This window comes from Balaenoptera ricei, chromosome 18 (assembly GCF_028023285.1).
Source record: "Balaenoptera ricei isolate mBalRic1 chromosome 18, mBalRic1.hap2, whole genome shotgun sequence".
Lineage (NCBI taxonomy): Eukaryota > Metazoa > Chordata > Mammalia > Artiodactyla > Balaenopteridae > Balaenoptera > Balaenoptera ricei.
The window spans coordinates 47762973-47781872 of record NC_082656.1 but is presented as its reverse complement, the minus strand read 5'-3'; the positions used below and the strand labels follow the sequence as shown (position 1 = coordinate 47781872).

At 31.7% G+C, this 18900-nt stretch overlaps 1 protein-coding gene across 2 annotated transcripts in view; it reads left to right on the top strand.

The window, feature by feature from the left end:
- The window catches only part of KLHL1 (kelch like family member 1), a 418372-nt gene that overhangs the window by 161114 nt on the left and 238358 nt on the right, over positions 1 to 18900 (top strand). Inside the window, exons 2-3 of one of the 2 annotated variants that reach the window (XM_059902585.1) lie at positions 574 to 756; positions 12385 to 12521. In XM_059902585.1, the coding sequence (XP_059758568.1) occupies positions 574 to 756; positions 12385 to 12521 (320 nt within the window). The remainder of the gene's footprint in view (positions 1 to 573; positions 757 to 12384; positions 12522 to 18900) is intronic. The other variant, XM_059902586.1, reaches the window with a different exon arrangement.

The following is an 18900-nucleotide window of genomic DNA, read 5'->3' as shown; positions in this document are numbered from 1 at the left end:
TACATGATTAAGTATATATTAATACTGAGCTAATACATTCTGTATGTTTTTGTTTAATCAGTTGGATATAGAATATGAAACAACTTACTTTCAAATTTTTGTCAGTCTTTTTTACAAACCATGTTTTATAAGTCCTCACAATGAAAATTGCCTACTTCTGTAAGGCAACATTTTCTACAACCTCACAAGAATAGTAATTTAGAATAGTATAATTGGATGGTCTACCTCAATGTCAAATTGATTAAATTAACATTTTATTAGTAATAAATTTTAGAATAGGCATGTTTGTAATTTACCATTTCTGTGATGTTTTTCAAGTTTACTAATTTACTGTCTTAATAAATGCAAATAACCTATCTTTTAAATCGCTTTAGGATGAGAAAAAAATTACAATTCATTTATTGCTTCTTAGAACAAATCATTTAACACTGAATGGATTTTTCTGATATATTAATAATGATGAACATAAGGAGAGATGCGTTGATTTTTCTTATAAAATTCTAAAATTCTGTACGTAGTTCTGGACAATTGGTGGCACTTTCTAAACCTCTTCTTTTTGTGTATGGTTTTCAGGCTGTCAGCAACTAGCCATTCTCTGACACCTCAAAGTGATATGGACTCCAGTAGCTCTGAAGAATTCTATCAGGCTGTGCACCATGCTGAGCAAACCTTCAGAAAAATGGAAAGTTACTTGAAACAACAGCAACTCTGTGATGTTATCCTGATTGTTGGGAACCGAAAGATACCTGCACATAGGTATAGTGTTCTGTCTTTATTGGAAATATGCATTCATATGTTTAGAATGATTGTCTGTTATGTAGATTGCAAAATATTCTGCAACTAGAGAATTAAGAATCCACATTTCTAAGAAAGCTTGGGTATTTTTCTTTTACTCTTGTTTATTTCCTTTTGTGGAGAGTTATAATGCCATTTTAAGTCATCTTTTTAAGAAGTAAAGCAAATATAAATAATTCAAAAATAAAGGGTTGAAAAATATTCCATTTTATTGACTCACAATCATACTAAGTGGAAATCAAATTTAACTTAGGAGGATGTACCTAAACTCTGAAATGAGATATGTTTTTCTGTCAAAATTGAAAGGAAGGCAGGTTATCTTGGGTATACATTATTTATTTCACATAGGAAATTCAACCTATTTCATAGTGACATCTTTATTTTACATTGATTAAAAATTCTTTAATTTGTGACATACTAATATTATTCATAAGGCCCAATATATTTAAAGGCTAATACACTTTCAAACATCCCTTATGTATTTATGATTGATAATTCTAAGTTACATGAACTAGACATCTGATTATTTTGTATCATATTGATATGATATCAGTTTACTTCTGAAAATTCGTTAAACTTGATGTTGATTTTTTACTCAGCTTTTCAATTTATTTTTTGAAATTTTAGGTAAGAAATTAATTTAATTTTTTGATACTTATTATTTTAAATAGTTGAACATAAGGGCAAATTACCTTAGACTACCTTGATGTATGCCATTCAATTAACTGTATAACAAATGTTTTCAATGTACCCATTTCCCCTATATTTTTTAAATTAAATTGTATTATCTAGATAATATATATGCACCTAAATGTGGTTCTAGAAAATAAGGATTCGAGAAAAATAAGGCTATATTTTTATTATGATAGCAATGTTAAAATGTGGACATTGACTTTGAAGCAATACACTAGAAATGCATAGGAAAGAACATTTGACATTAATTAAGTCATCTAGGTCATATGGGGTTCAATCTGTCAGCTAACTATGGCAAAAATTCTAATAATATAGTATTTGCACTTATTTTTCAAGCACTTCTGTGAAATTGCATTATCCTTAGCAAGAGAGCAATTACATTGTCATTATTATGGAGACATTCAATATTGTAATATATATGGCAAATATGCAGATTATTCTGAGCTATCATCTAAATAGCATCTAGATAAAAATTCTATTGTAAGAGATATTTTAATTTGAGAATGTAGCTAAATTTATTTCATTTAAATTGTGCATTAGTTAAATAATTATATTTTATTTAACTAATATATATATAATTATATATTTGTTTAAGAAGATAGAGGGACTCAACTCAAAAGTATGTTAACATATCAAATGCTCATTAATTTTTTTTAAAGAGCAGAGCTTTATATAGTTTGTATAATCTTATTTTATAGGCTTTTGTTGGTAATAACTTAGTATTTCTCATTTGAATTCCCCCATATTAATTATATTCTACATTGTTTTCTTTATTACTCTTATCTAGATTGTTAATATTATTTTGTAAATAATGTATTTAATTATGCATTTATTTTATAATAACGCATATGACTAAGACATAAATTTGTTTCTTGGTTTAGATTACTCTAAAATACCTGAGCAACGTATTATTTATATACATATTATTCTAAATATTTAAATATTTTGTATATTTAGCAGATATTAAATTAAATATCATCAATTAAATATTAATCATGTTTTTCTTAATATGATAAGAAAAATTGTACTCTCTTCACTAAATTTATTTAAATAAGGATTAATATTTTCTTACCCCATGGTTTAAAAGTTAAGTACTATCTTTTTAACAAGTAAATTACATACTTATGTTTCTAAGTTAAACATATTTTAACAAATATGTGAGAAAATATTTATGGGACACCTGAAAAAAGCAAGCAATGTTTTCAATAATTGGAAGTATGTTACACCTCCTTATTTATACTTTTGCAAAATGAAATAACTGTAATTAATGCAAAATTAGATCTTTGCTTTAAACAAATAATCATCTTAGTAATAGTAACATATGAATGAATTTTTAAGTCATGCTGTTACATTTTGATTAACACAGTTGAGTATTGTCCTCGGGCAAAATATATATGATGTTGCAATCATTAGCAGTGAAAAATATAAGACTGTTAAAATAAGTTCAAATAATGAAAAAAGAAATAATTTGCATTAAAATCTCCTGCTTTTCCAGTAAATACATTGCAAGCTAATGTCATAAACAGTCATTCATAAAGATCATGTATATTTACTTTCATATTAATTATTTTGTCATTTGAAACTCTCAAATCAATTCCTATTTAATTTAACAGATTATGACCATTAAAGGGTTCTCCATAAGACCTTTAGTTTATGTGATGGCTATATTGTATATATATTTTTAACCTGATGTAGGTCACAACTATCAATTTATTTATGAAATGCCATGTCTGTATAGGTACATTACATTATTATTAGCCATATTTTTAAGTAGGTTAATTTTGAAAGGCTAACAATACTTAAGATGACACATTAATACATTTTCATCATGAAAAATAATCAAACTTTTGATTTTATCTGTGTTTCAGGTTCTCAGAGAAATTCAAAAATAAATATAGACTTCTCATAAATGGCCCAGAATAATTGATTAGCAACAAGTGAACCAAAACATTTGAATGTAAAACTGTGAATACTAAATACAGGAATTTTGATAGGTAGACTGCCTGTAATAAAGGATGTCAGATGCTGAAAATTAGACTGGCAAGATCAATATTAATAATTTGGACAGTCAAATCTTCAATAGTAAAAAATTAAGGAGTTTTCACGGCTTACTCTCTCATAATGTACAGATATATAATGAAACATGGTTAATCTTTTGAAAGTTTTTTCTCCCTTTAGCCATTATTAAGAGTAAGTGCAGTGGATAGAAATAAATGAGAAAATCTCAAATAGCTAACATCCTCTGAGTTGGAAATAATGTTACTTATAATTTTAGGTGCATAGAAACAGTGTGGAAGCATATACAACACACAGTCAATAAAGTTTTTTCCTGGGGAGCAGGGTTCCTGGGCAGGATAAAAGAGGTGTTGGAATTATTTTTAATGTATAAACATATAAAGTCTTCAAACTTCTTAGTATGAATATTTCATGATCAAATAAATACTTAATGAAAATTAAAATGATATGTGATGGGGACAAAACAGATTTGCTCTTTAGACCAAAATACTGGGCATTTCAGGAGGCATCATATTCCGTTTTCATTTTTGTGCATGTTTGACAATGAATTTAATTATTTCAAGAATACATTTATTATTTTAATGTTCTTTACTGAGCACTAGTATCAAGGAAATAGGTGAGGTTAAAAGTGGGAATTGATGTATTTAGAAACATATTTAATAGAGTAAAAAGAAATTACTTTAGAAGTAACTTAGATGTTAATACTCAGAATTAGGCAAGTAGTAGTGTTTCTCTCTACTGATGGAAAATTTATTTATAGATATTCTTTGATAAGAGAGGAATAATTCATTTTTCCATTATATTAAATCCAACATCCACCTAAATCTCTCAATCAGCTTGGTAGTGTATAACAGTTCTGTATAAACTTCAGGAAAAAAAAAATGTCCCAGTGCCTGTTGGTTTCAGTAACTCCAGGCAACACCCACAGCCCCAGGCATCACCCATGGCACCAGGCTCCAGAAGGGCTCCTATGGACACAGGATGCCAATCTGTCCCTCACCCCAGATTACAAGGGGGTTCCTTGAACCTAGGCTTCTGGCTGGGCCCAACCAAGCCAACTACTAGAGACCCAGGCTTTGACCCATTCTAGTGTCAGGCCAGGCCCCATATCCCCACTTTCTCAGTTCACCTCAGTTCCAGGCCTGCCCTTGTGGACCCAAAGTCTTCGTTGGTTCCCATGGATCCAGACTCTCTGCTATCTCAGCACCAGACTTGCCTTGTCAGACAAACCCTTAGACTGGCCCCCAAGTTCCCAGTTCACAAGCTGACTCTGGTGGTCTCTGCTCCAGGCTTACCCTAGTGCCAAGCCAGCCACAAGAATAATCTAATACTGTAACATGATGGTGTGTTAATCACTTTAGTATAGAGGTTAGAGGACAAAAGTGTTAAAAATAACAATAACTACAGTAATTTGTTAATGGATACACAGTATAGCAATGGGTAAATTGTGACATCAAAACAAAATATTGGGAGGGGTGGGAGTAAAAGGTCAAAGTTTTTGTATGCAATTGAAGTTGTTATCAGCATAAAATAGACTTATTTTTATAGGATGTTTTATGTAAGTCTCATGGTAACCACAAAAGAAAAAATGAGGGGAATCAAAGCATAACAGTATAGAAAATTATCTGTTCCCAAAGAAAGATAGCAAAACAGGAAGAAAGGAAGAAGGGACCTGCAAAACAGCCAGAAAACAATAAGATGACATTATAAGTCCTTACCTATCAATAATTACTCTAAATATAATTGGAATAAATTTTTCAATCAAAAGACATAGCATTGGCTGAACAGCTTAAAAAATAAGACCCAACTATATTCTGCCTACAAGAGACTCATTTCGGCTTTAAGGACACACATCGTCTCAAAGTGGAGGGATGGAAAAAGTTATTCCAAGCAAATGGAAACAAAAAGAGAGCAGAGGTAACTATAGTTATTTCAGAAAAAGTAGACTTTAAGTCAAAAATGGTAACAAGAGACAAACATGGTCATTATATAATATAAAACAATCAATTCATCAATAGGATATAACAATCATAAAAATATTGCTGTAATCATTTCACTATATATATGTATCAAATTCACATGTTATGTGTTAATAATATCTCAATAAAACTGGGTTGGGGAGGAGAAAAGAGAATCTGAAATATTTTGTTTTGCTATTTTCCCCATCAATTCGACATCATTTTAAAATCCTCTTTATAACCACTATGAATATTCAGCAGTCATGAAGCATCTTTCCTTGCATTAATTAAAATAAATGTTTATCAAACGTATTGTAGCATTGGTCTATGCTCTATTGGTGAGGCAAGAGGATTATAAAGCGTGATAGTTTTCTTCATGAAGCTTCCAATTATCTTGAGGAGGAAAAAAGAACCCATAGGACAATTATGGAAATTATTATACTTGTAAGTAGCTATAACTGAAATTTATAGTTTTGATTCTAAGTGCAAGAGATAATCAAACAAGGAAACAAATAACATGGCAGAGTATTATGAACATTCTTTTAGAGAAATTATGTTTGAGTTCAACTTAGTGAAAAAGAACAAGTATACTATTTTAGATAGTAAGAATTGTATGGGGAAGAGAGAAATAAAGAATTTTTGGTTGTGAAAATTATAAGGTACCAGCTTAGTGAAAGTGGAGCAATTTATATTGAAAATACTAGGAAATTAAGCCATAAAAGTAGGACAAAAGTGGTTTTGATAGATAGTGGCTGAAATCCAGTAGAGAAGTTTGTATTTGAAATGATGTGTATAATTAAAAGTTCATGTAGGTTCTTGAAGAGAGGAGTAACATAATCAATTCAATAGTAATAATAAAAATAATAATAATAGTAATAATACTAGTTGACACTCACTGTGTTGACTATGTGCCAAACCCTGTTTGAAGTGCTTTGTGTATACTGATCCATTTTGTCCTGAAAAGGAAGAAAATTGTTTTCCCCATTTTTTTCTTATAGAATACAATATGGAGAAATTAAGGCATTCACCCAAAATATGCATTTAATAAGTGGTGGAAATAAATTCAAACCCAGGCAGTCTGGCTACAGAGGTAATGCATTAACAACTATGATAGACTGCTTGTCATAATTTACAAAGACAGCTCTGAAAAATGGTACAGTTTTAAAATGTACAAAAGATGGGCACAGCAAAAACTAATGATCTAAGAAGCTGTTATAGTTAACTCAGGCATGAAATGAGAACTATATAAACATAGGAAAAGAGATGAACTGAGAAATATTTTGAACAGTGACATAAGTCAGGATCCCTGGACATAGAGCTGGAGACCAGAGTTCAGGTATGCAGGATTTATTTAAAGAGTGTTTTCAGAAGAAGAGCAGGAGAGGGCAGAGGAAGGAGCAAATCAAGGATGTGGTCTCAGCAGCAGCCTTGTTTTATCTTGAACTCCTGAGATGCTCTGGAACAAGACTTGTTTCAGAGTTAGTCATACCCTGAGGAAAAGGGACAGTATTTTATACCTTGGTTCTATTAGTCATCGTCATTGGGCCCACCCACAGGTTGAGAGTAGGGGGAGGTTGTGGAAGCTGGGGGATGAGATAAGAGGATCAGGAAGCACATGAAGTGAGGCAGCTCCTGTTGGAGCAAGTGCGATTCTACAGAGAAGGGGCAACAGGGAGTGGTTAGGTGCCAAGATCACTGGTGCTGGGGCCATTGGTGTGCCTCATAAAAGGGGTCTGGCCACCAGAACCACAAAGTCCAATAGAAAAGGAAAGATGGATTTTTTGTCATATTTGATATAGGCAACAAAGCAGAAGACATAGTGATGACTTCATAATATCTCCTGTGAAAATTCAATATATTAGTGATGCATCGATTAGAATCGGGAAGTAAAAATAAAAGAGACCTCACAGGCAAGACTTTGAGTTTAGTTGAAGGTATACTGATATGCTCCTGGGTTATCTGGTCAGCAGTTTCTATAAGCATTTGAGATACGATGTTAGATTAAAACCACCATAAAATTATAATTAAAAGACCATGCTCAAAGATGATTCTGATAGTGAGTGTTAAGGCAAAAATTTAGAGGCTGAGAAAAAAACCTGGAGGCAATGAAAGGGTCAATAAGTAAGATTAGGAGAAGTCAAAGAATCTGAGGACAGCCTGGGTATAAGAAAGTCTGCACTGCCTTAGCTAAAACGGGATTTAAAGAAGGTGTGGGAAGTCCACAGTGTCAAACTCCACAATAAACTGGAGTAGGACTTAGAAAAGTTTAATAACTTTGAAAGGAAATAAATTTGTAGTGACCTTAATAGGAGATTTTTCCAGAGTGGTTGCACGCATTCACTTATTTATGCAGTTTTCAATCCTGCTTCTCTTGCATTAATAGAAGTTCTATATAGGTACCTATAAAGATATTACTTTCTGTTATGCATTGCATCCCTCCTTTAACATCTAATTCAAATGTTGTGTCACTAAATCTAAAGACAGTATAAACTCTTCTGTACTTCTCTTATTGAGTTAGCAGTATTTTGTATTTTATAGCCGACGGAGAAGATTTCATGTAATTATTTAAGATTGAATCCTATAGGTCTCATAACACTTTCCTCTACATGGATGTAGCCTGGTTCTAAATAAAGCCCTTATATGATTAAAATTAAACTGGATAACTTTATGTCAATATATTATTTCTTATGCTCTAGAAAAGATACATGTATATATATATATATATATATATATATATATATGGTTTATGATAGTTTACTTTCATATTGTACATTGTTATATTCAGTTCTTTTGATAAAACTGATTATTTAACACTGATTTATCTAGTCAGTATGTAATAAATATTTAAAGATACCTGTATTAATTATTTTGTCAAACTTTGAGAATATAAAGAGTTAACATGTTTAGGTACTAACTGTCCATTTAAATGTGTAGCAAACGGGTAATTTTAAATATTTCTAACATGTTACCACCTTAGGCATTAATAGTTAAAATCATGAATCCCATTCTTAAGTTCATGAAGTATATACTGAGGGGTTTTTTCAGTTAAAAAAGGATTGCCTCTCTTTGTTGAAGTTAACATTGAGTATGTCCTCTACTTATGTAGAAATAAAATATATAGCAGATAAAATTGCAAAGTAAATAATGGGAAAATATTGACTTGAAAATTATGAAAACTGTGCCTTGTATTGACCTTTCCTCCTCTTCTTTGCCTTACATTGTTCTTAGAAAGAAAAGTGCATCCAAAGTTTACTATTAAGTTGTTTAGCTTACAGATGTAAGCATCGTATTATTTCTTTTGGTGTGTCTCTGTTATTCGAGAATTTCCTTAAATTCTGGAACAGAAGATGGTCTAGGCTCATCTTATACTTCCTCAGTTCCAGATCTGTGGTCTGTTCTTTTTCCAAGGAACCTTTAAGGTACATACACATGTACATACATGTGCATACACACAAAAAACATAAGTATTTCTATTTTAAAGAAATATTATGAATCATAAACTTATACTGATACTTCTAATTTGAATCCACTGTAAATAGAAAGAAGTTTCAGGATTAATTCAAACCACTGTTTAAAACACACCTCTTAACTACAGTTCAGTTTTGTTTTTGTTTTTTTACAATTCTCTATGTATTTAGAATAAGAACATATTGTAAAGTATTTCACTCATTCATTTTAGAATATATTTCCACTTAGGATTTTAAAGTATATAAAAATCTTCACTGTCATTAAAACAACAATAAATCATCAGAAAATTGAAATACTTACACTTTTTTAAAGCTATCAAATAGCTGTGGCATAAAAAATAAAAATAACTAAAAACTAGAGTAATGCTCCCTTCTTAGCTTCTACTTTTTTTTTGGCGGGGGGGGGGCACAATGTCCATTTCACAACTGAAATTTACAATATGTGGGAGATAGGCAGGAGAGTGTAATCCATGGTCAAGAGCAAAATCAGTCAATGAAAATCAACCTGGAAACAAGGCCATTAAAGCAACTATGAAAAATAATTTAAAATATCTATAGAAAAAGATGAATATAATAAATAAAGAAAGGGAAAATTAATAGAGATTTGGAAAAATTCAACTCACTAGAAATCATCTGCAATAAATCACAGAGTAAAAGAAAAATTGAGTGTAAAGTGAACTCACTCTACAACCTGTAAGGCACTCTTAATTATTGAAACACATATGTATTTAGAGTCCAAGAAAGAGTTAGAGAGTGAATTGGATGAAAAAATGAGGAATTATTGGCAGATAATTTTCTAATTTGATGAAAAAATCTATCCACCTCTCCAGGAAACTCAGAAAATGGTAAGAAGAGTAAATACTAAGTAACCACATTTATGTAACTTAAGTAAATAAATAGTAAATCAGGGAAACAATTATAAGAATGAAAACTGATTTCTATTAGAAACAATGGAGTCTTGACCATAATAGAATATTAGTTTTCTAGTTCCAAAAGAAAAAAGTTATCTCAATCTAGAATTCTCTATCAAATGAAACTAACTTTATATTATCAATGTAGCTAAATAAAGACATTTTCAGGTAAATGAAAGCTGGGAGAGTTTATTGCCATCAGACCTGCACTACAAAAAATACTAAAGAAGTTTCTTCCTCTTGAAGGGTATTGATACTAGATTGATGCCTGCTTCTATAGAAATAAATAAAGACCCTCATAAATGGTGAAGAAAAGGGTATATATAAAATAAATTTCTACTTTCACATGTATATTCTTCTTTTAAAAGATTCTTGACTGAGCAAGGAGTAAGAGAAATTATGCTGCTGTAAGGTTCTTACAGTGTTCACAAAGTAGGATAATTTTACTTGATGGTAGACTGTTACTAGTTAAAAATTAATGCTGTAATCTCTAGAAAGAATTAGCAAGCTTCAGTGCAGGGGCCACATCTGGCATGCAGGTAGGTTTTGTATGGACCATGAGCTAAAATTCCTTTTCACATTTTCCATTGACTGAATTTTCTTAAAAGGAAAACGTGATAGGATATGTATGACTCTTAATACATAGAATACTTAATATCTGACTCTTTATAGAAAAAAACAACTTAAAAATGTAAACATACATGTAAGAAAAAGATGTAGTTAAAATATAAATGAATGAGATGAACTAAAAGACAATAAAACCGAAAGAATAAATGGAGCAGATAAAAAAATATATAAATGAGTAGAATGATAGAATTAAACCTAAACATAATTTTATTAACAATAAACATTAATAAATTTCAGAACATGGATCAAATGGGCTAATTCTTGAGAAATGTGACATGTAAAAATTGATGAAGAAAAGGAGTATATAAACAAGCCTGTGGCTTATTCAATAATTGAAATCGGATTGATATGTCACCTTTTCCCAAAATAGCCCAACTAAGATTTTCTTCAAGTAAGCTCTAGAACATCTTTAAGGAAAAATTATTTGCTTTCTTCTCTAAGTTGTTATACAAAATTATAAAGAGTTTAAGCTGCCAGCTCATTTTATGAGGTTAGTATAATCTTGATTAAAGAGGCAACTAAGAAAATACATGAAAAGAAAATAGCAGGTTCATTTCTCTTATGATTTAAATAGAAAAACCCTAAAGATAATTTTGGTTCAGAAGAAAGGCATTTTATGAATTTTAGCATCTACATGTTTTAATCTGTTTAGCAAAGCTAAAAATTAAAGGGGTCTTCCTGACTTGGTAAAGCTTATACACCAATTGTTTCAGCAAGCATCCTGCTGAAAGGAGACCCTAGATGTGACTCGTTTAGGGTAGAGAATAACACAAATTTTCTCCCCTGACACAGCTGCCATTTAACATAACACTGAGGTCCTGGATGAAGTTTAAAGAAAAGCAAAAGAAAAGGAGTTAAAGAGAATGAACAGGAAGTGGTCAAAATGAGATTGTTTGCAGATGATATAATAATCTACCTAGAGGACAAAGCAGTTGAATCAAAAGGACTAGTAAGATAATTCAGTACCTGTGCCAGATAAAAGATGGATTCATGAAAGTTCCAACTAATGAATTTTAAACCAACAAAAATCAACAAGTAAGTAGAATTTTTTAAAAAGTTACTATACATAATACCAACAAAACTCTAAAGTAAATAAGAATCAAAAAAGAATACACAAGACAATTTTAGAAAAAAAAGTTAAAATTTGAATAAAAAACAGAAAAGATATTCTGAATATGTGGACAGATATTTTATACTTTTGTATTGGATGACTTTATATAATAAATATACAAACTATCCCCAATTAAATCAGAAATTCAGTGTAGTTTTAATTAAAATTCCACTTAATTTATTTGAAGAGCTTACTTTAAATTTTATATGAAGAATAAAGCTCCACTAATAGTTAAATGAAAAAAAAATTAAAAGGGAGGATTTCATTGGTTATAGACTATTTAGAATCATAGTATTACAAAAGTATTGTATTGGCACAAGAATAGGCAAAAAAGCAAAAAAAAAAAAAAGTCAGCGACAGATCACTGCACATTCAGGACTCAAATTTGCAATATAGTTGGCACTATTAATTCACTGGGACAAATCAAACTCTTTAGTAGTTTCATGAAATATGGATGAGTATATACAGAGAAATAAAATTGGAATCCTATCCAAAAGGATGAAAGACCTAGATGTGAAAGAAAAAAATGTATTAAAAATTATAGAAGAAAATGTAGGACAATGCTCTGTGACCAAAGGTTGGAGCAGAATTTCTTAAATCAGATTTTAAAAGTGCAATTCATAAGGCGATAAACAGATAGATGGATAGAGGATACATATACACAGAATGGATGATAGATAGGCAGTTAGATAGATGATAGATAGATAGATAGATAGATAGATAGATAGATAGATAGAGTCTTCTGCACTGCATTCTTGTTGACACCTAACATTCATGGCCTAAATTAGATCCTGTGACTCTTTCAGGCTTGTTCTGAGCTCAGTCTCCGACTATTTTGCTGCCATGTTTACAAGTGATGTTTGCGAAGCCAAGCAAGAGGAGATCAAGATGGAAGGCATAGACCCAAATGCTCTCTGGGACCTTGTCCAATTTGCATATACAGGTATAGTAAAAGAATTATAGCTTCATGTTAATGTCTTGTGAATTTTAGAATTTGAACACAGGTTTTAAAGCTTAAAAAAAAACTGTTGACCATGTATCTTTCATTTCTTTTAGTTGAGAAAAATCAGACTACCTTTTCAATTGTCACTGAAATCACCAATGTACATATGTATACATATGCTCTACACTCTTCCACAGAGAATTTAAACTGGTTTATAATAATAGTCAATGGAATGAGCTTGGGAGAGGAGAAGAGAGGTTATTAATTATTAACTATGAATTTGTTTATGGTCAAACTTAGAGCATTAAGAAAGAAAATTTTAATTTTCTTTCTTTTAGGGAATGATGGGTTCAAATAACTATTTTTTTTTCTTGTAATGTGTTTATTTCAATATTAAATCCTTCACAAAATGGACTTGGCAAACTTAGTTAAAAAGGAAAACGAAGATAGACTTGTGAAAATGGCTATTTTGGAAGCTTTTTCTTCTGATATATTATGTTCTTTTTTCTGTTGGCCTTTGCACCATATTATATTTAGCACAAATAATTTTGCCAATTTAGCAAACATTTGTTGAATGTTGCTCAATGTGCAAGTATTAGCTGTATCTCTGGAGAATAAACTAGTGAATAAACCATGTCTGCCCTCCAGAAGCTCACAGTCCAAGTGGAGAAAAAAGTTAGACAAGGGATAAAAGTGATAGAATACGAAATGTTAAGAGGCAGTTAGAGGGCATAAAACCTGCTATTCAGAGCATTATTATGGCTCACATTCATTTAAAACATTTTAATAAGTTTTAAGATTAATAAGAGAAGGGGACATATTATACTAAAATCTTGTGACAGAAGCAAAGGCAAATAGTAATATTTTTTAGAAGTGGCATGTAGTTCATTTTGCCTGAACACTTGATCATGGTGTGAAATGAGGAAAGAAAGAGAAGCTAGAGCCTGATTACCAAAGTAGCAGGACCCTAATTTAAGGAGCTGTGTTTTTGCAGCATTTCTGGTTATGGGGAAATGAGAGATGGCATTGTGAAGATCAGCCACTAGAACCAAAATTTGTGAAACTAGTGGGAATCTGTCCTCTTGGAGGATTTAGCTTCTCACAGAGAGGAGTTTGCTACACTAATGTTACACTTAGTAAATGAAACCTCTTTGGAAAGAAAAATGCACATGTTCTGGATGTTTGAATCACAAAGCAGCAATGGAATGGAAAGACTTAGACATTTTCCAGCCTCAGTAATTTTTAAATTATAGTTTGTCAAAGCAAATATTGCATGGACAAAGTTAAACAGGTAAGCAAGTTTTTCTTCAAATCTGTTGCAATCGGGGAGAGAGACCAGAACTCAGTCTTTACCTAATACTGCTGAAACAAATGTGGGAGGGGATTTTTAAGTGCTGGGGTAAAAGAGAGAACACAGGCCATTGCTGATTGGCTTTACCTAAAGGAAAAGTAAACTTTCTCCTATCTTTTTGACCGAAGGTAGTTTTACAAATTGAAGCAAAGTGCCCACTCAAATTATGCTCCCCACCACCCCCAAAAAAACCTGAGAGATAAGAGTGCTATTTCCCTTGAGGCTGGCATTTCAAAGAGATGGCTTCCAGGTCCTTGATGAAAACATTCCTGGGTTGTAAAACTGGCAAGAGACCAGTTTTTCATTTAAAAAATATTTTTTTAATAATTTGCATCTCAAAGAGGTAGAGAAAGATTTATAATTACAAGTTTTCTAAAGTAAATGCTCTAAGAAAAGGGAGATAAAAGGCCTATAGTCAGGAAGTAGACTGTCTAAATTTTAGTAAAGCTGAGGGGACTTTAAGACCATCTTGTCCAATTTCAATTTGCATGCAACCTGAAATAATAGTGTAAAAAATCATTGGCCTCCCAGACAAGAGATAGAAAACATAACCACATTACTGTTTCCTGGAAAGAGAAGAATCACAAAGCTAACACTTTAGGAATCCTTCTAGCAACATAAAAGCCTAGATCCAACACTTACAGCCTTCATGGCCTAGCAGCCTTGCATTTCTCAAGTGCAAAACTAGGTCAAAAGACACTTATTGTCATGTAGCAAAAAGTTCGAAGGTGTTTCAAAGCTCCCTGCTGAATGTAATGACCCAGATTTTTCTCTGCTTTGTAGAGGGCAGACCAGATACAAAGCTGCCGTTAAGTTACCACTGCCACTCTGGTCTTTGCTCCCATAACCATTCCTCCCTGGTAGTTGATAAATTTCCAATTGTTAGTTTATAGAAATGTGCTTGATGAGCAAATCATTTACATCATAATATGGGGGGGCTAGCCACAATATAAAGTATGTACCTTGTCTTTTGCTATATACAGTGTGAGAAATTATAACAATAGAAGAGATCAAGTGAACAATGGTATAGCAAGGGAAGAATAGGAAGTATCTCTATGTGTCTATTTAGCTCGCCTGCTAGCTGATCTCTAAGCTTTCCTTTGTAGAAAGCTAAAAATAAATGCATCACAGAAAAGGGGAAAGAATGAATGAACAGTGAGCTCCTTAAAGGGTCATCCAATTGGGAATATTTTCTTGAATTCTGAAGTTTGAGAGGCCTTGGAGAAACTAAGGAGGCTTAACTATGTCAAGAATTGACAGTTAACTACTAGCTGTAGAAGTATTGCACCCAGTAGAGATGGGTAAGAGACTTTGAAATGATTTAAACAGATAAAATTTTCCATGAGATCTGGAAAGTCTTTTAGGTTTGAAAGAACCATATGTAGCTAATTTTTATCTCAGAAATTAAAGAAAATAATGAATGGGTAAAGTAGCTTGGAATAACTTGCTAACAGAGGTAAGCTTCAATTATTACAGAGTTTAATTATCTTTGATTTGAAGAAAGAGGAAGCATTCTTTAAAGACTTCATGAGGTAAAATTTGTACATGTAAGAAGTGGGAGACATTCTCTCTATTTCCCTTTCTTTTTTCCTACTCCATCAAATTAGAATGAGAAAGGATGGGACCAGGGGCCTCGCAGAGTTTCAATAAGAACCAAAGCAAATATTTAGAGAATTTTTTTCTGGTAATTGGGAAGAATGACCTGGGTAAAAAGGGGTGACTTCTGAGTAATAGCTCAAACAAAATTAGAATTTTTTCTAAAGGAAAATATATATAATAATAAACAGGTTAATACTAGCAACATGTAAGGTAGAATAAAGAAAACCAACAAGGTCTTTGTGTTGACAACTTTAAAGAAAACATTCTTGAAAGTATGGAGGGTAAAGATACAATTATAAAAATGATGATTAATTATTACAGTATCAAAACTACTTAAAATAAAAGGTAGTATAAGGTCAATTTTTTTCACACACTATAATAGCTCAGGAATGAAAAGGAAATGAACACTTCCACTGGTGTTAGAAATAATTGTATATCTAACAGGAGAGTTCATACCACTTTTATAAATTCTTGATTAACTTTAATTTCTTCTTTTTAAAACTTTCCATTGGGCTTTCTTTATAGTTTATTTATTAGGAAATCTGAGTGAGATCTTAGTCATTTATACAGAACAAAGGACTATTTAGCAACTGTGTATGTTATAAAATAGTGTCCTTTTACCATTGGTGTCTTAAATTTAAAGTTTGAATACTTAGTTTTAATCCAGAGAATATGTAATTATAAGATAGTATATCAGTTTTTCAAAATCAAACCATAATTTAATTAAAAAATATGTGAGCACTTGCTGGGGGTCACACTAGGGATTACAAAATAAAATATAAATTGAAACAGATTAAAATGACATAAACTTTTAAACAAATTTGGTAATGAATAGACTTATTGGAGTGAAACAGCTCTTTACTTTTGTTTTCAAAACTGGTAAGATCTATGTATCAGTATCCACTTAATGGCATTCTAGGATGTATAGAGTCAAATGGGCTTAAAAGACAGCTTTTTAGACATTTTCCTACATGCAACGATGTTTCAATTCTGTAATTGTACTCATCTAGAATAAAGATCTAGGGAATTATTTGTTTAATCTACAATAAAGCCTGTGGATTGGGATAATGAAGTCAAGGTTGTTCTGGAATTATTCTACAGAACATCTTCAGAAGGATGGAATCAGAGAAGAAAAGAAAAAATATGTTTACATTTTCTCATCATTCAACTTTCAAATTACTTAAAAAGTTAGAGATGTATAGAACTTTAGAAATTCTATCCTGAGCATTATAAATTTTACAAATGAACATTTTTCTATGGCTAAGTATGAGACACAAAGCAGAGGCACCAAAACTACTTTTTCTTGAGAATTACATATTTGCTATCTCAGATAAGCGTTGACAAAAGCATCATAACATAAATCAGAACTTTATTGGTCTCTTTTGAATTAATATGAAGGGACAGATTTTTTTTTCAATGCTTAAGAGACTCTGAAGTTCTTGATGCAACCCATTCAGTGAGCTAAAGTAACCTGACAAAGATCAGTAGTAAGATGTTGAATCTATTACTAGAGTAAAATGTCAGAGCACAAATTGAATGGTATTATCTCTACTGAATCAATGTCCTTTTGTAGAGTATTAGTTACAGTGGAGTTCCTTGGAGTGGCTTATGACTATCTTGCCCTCATAACACTTTGGGTAGCTTAAATCAACTCCCCTATTGCTAGGTAGTGGCTCACTGCAGGTTTGAGTCACACTTCCTCCCAGTCTAATGCTGGTTCTCTGCAGGAACCAGTGATACCTGACAACCTCAGCACATGAATGCCTGATAGTTCTTGCCGTGTGATTACACTGAATGCCTCTCAAGTTTTACTGCATGCCCACTATGTGCTGGACCCTATGATGGGCTCTGGAAGACAATATGCTGAATTACACACATTCTCTGCCTTCAAGGGACTTTCCAATTTAGGGTCTCAAATAACTAATTTTTGTTATCTTCTTTTGGTATAAACGTCCTTTTAGATATACACAGCCTAGTGTTTCCTCATTAGAGAATGTTGTAAAGCCAATTTTGAAGGCTACTATATTGATTGTGTGAATATCAATTCTAGCCAAAAATTGATGATCACATTGTGAAAATGAAAGAGGAAGTTTAATATATTTGAAAAGGATGCTCTGGGATTCGCTGTATTTTAAAGTTGCTTCAGGCTGATAGAAATTTCCTTCCAGTTTATCTCTTACATAGTCCCTATTATTCTGACATACTTGAAAATACACTGTGTTCATTGATGCATAAGGAAATAGAGTTTGAACAAATATGGAAGATGGGATTGCAGGGTTAGTAGCAAAGTGTCAGGTCCTGTGGAGAACTGATAAGGACAAGGTTTAAATAAAGGAAGCTGTCCATCTAGCAGTGGTATTAAAAAGAGGGGTAGAAAATTAAACTGCCAAGTGGCAAAAAAATCATACTGAAGAGTTAACATCCTTTAAAAAAAAAAAAAAGTTTATGTGCCACTGAAGTAAATTAAAGTCTTAGTACCTGCTAAGGAATGGTACAATACTTACTGCCAAACATTTGAACGAAATAAATACACACACACATAGGAGCTGAGATATTTAATGTTCTCCTTTAATATTGAAAAGTATACATCAATATGTTCAGCCTGGACTGAATACTCTAAACTCCCTCAGAATTTTTATTGTAATTAAAAGTAAATTATTGTTTTATTTTTATTACTGGTTTAATTCAAGTGGCATGAATATGCAAGCACATTAGCAGAATATTAATTTTAAACTTAGGGCTTTTACTACATGAGAAAATTCTGTTCTCCATTTAAGAAATTGAGCCTTTAAAGATTGGTTTTACATATTACTGTTACCAAATCATTAAAAATATTGACTTAATAATTTTCATTGGATGTTGAAATAACCTATATTAATGAACAAGAAAAAAGTAGAAATAATAAAATAAAATAAAATAAATCAGTTGTATATTGCCATTATTTTACCAGGGAACCTTGTGTGTGTGTGTGTGTGTGTGTGTGTGTGTGTTTGTGTGCATGCACAACACTGAATAATATAAAATTAATTGAGGGAACATTATTGTGTAAAATAATTTAAAATGACGTATATTTTGTGAATATTGTATAATTTTCGTTGTTATTATTGAACTGCATTTTTGCTTTTTGCTATGGGATTCCATAGACAGACTGAAAATGAAATAGCTGTGTGAAACTTAATATTTAATTGCTATAGAGGAAAGATTTTGTCAATTCTGCACTGTAACTCACATTTACTTTCTGAGTCTCCAAGTAAGGAATATATCTCAAGTTTTGCCTTGTAATCAACTTTTCTTTAATAAAAGTCTGCTTTTATTTTATTTTGTTGGTGTTCTCAAACTTATAATTGTTTACATTTTCCTCTGCTTTGGGTACTAGGAAGGCATGAACTGAATGATAGGCCACTATACCAACTGGGCGGGATCGATGCT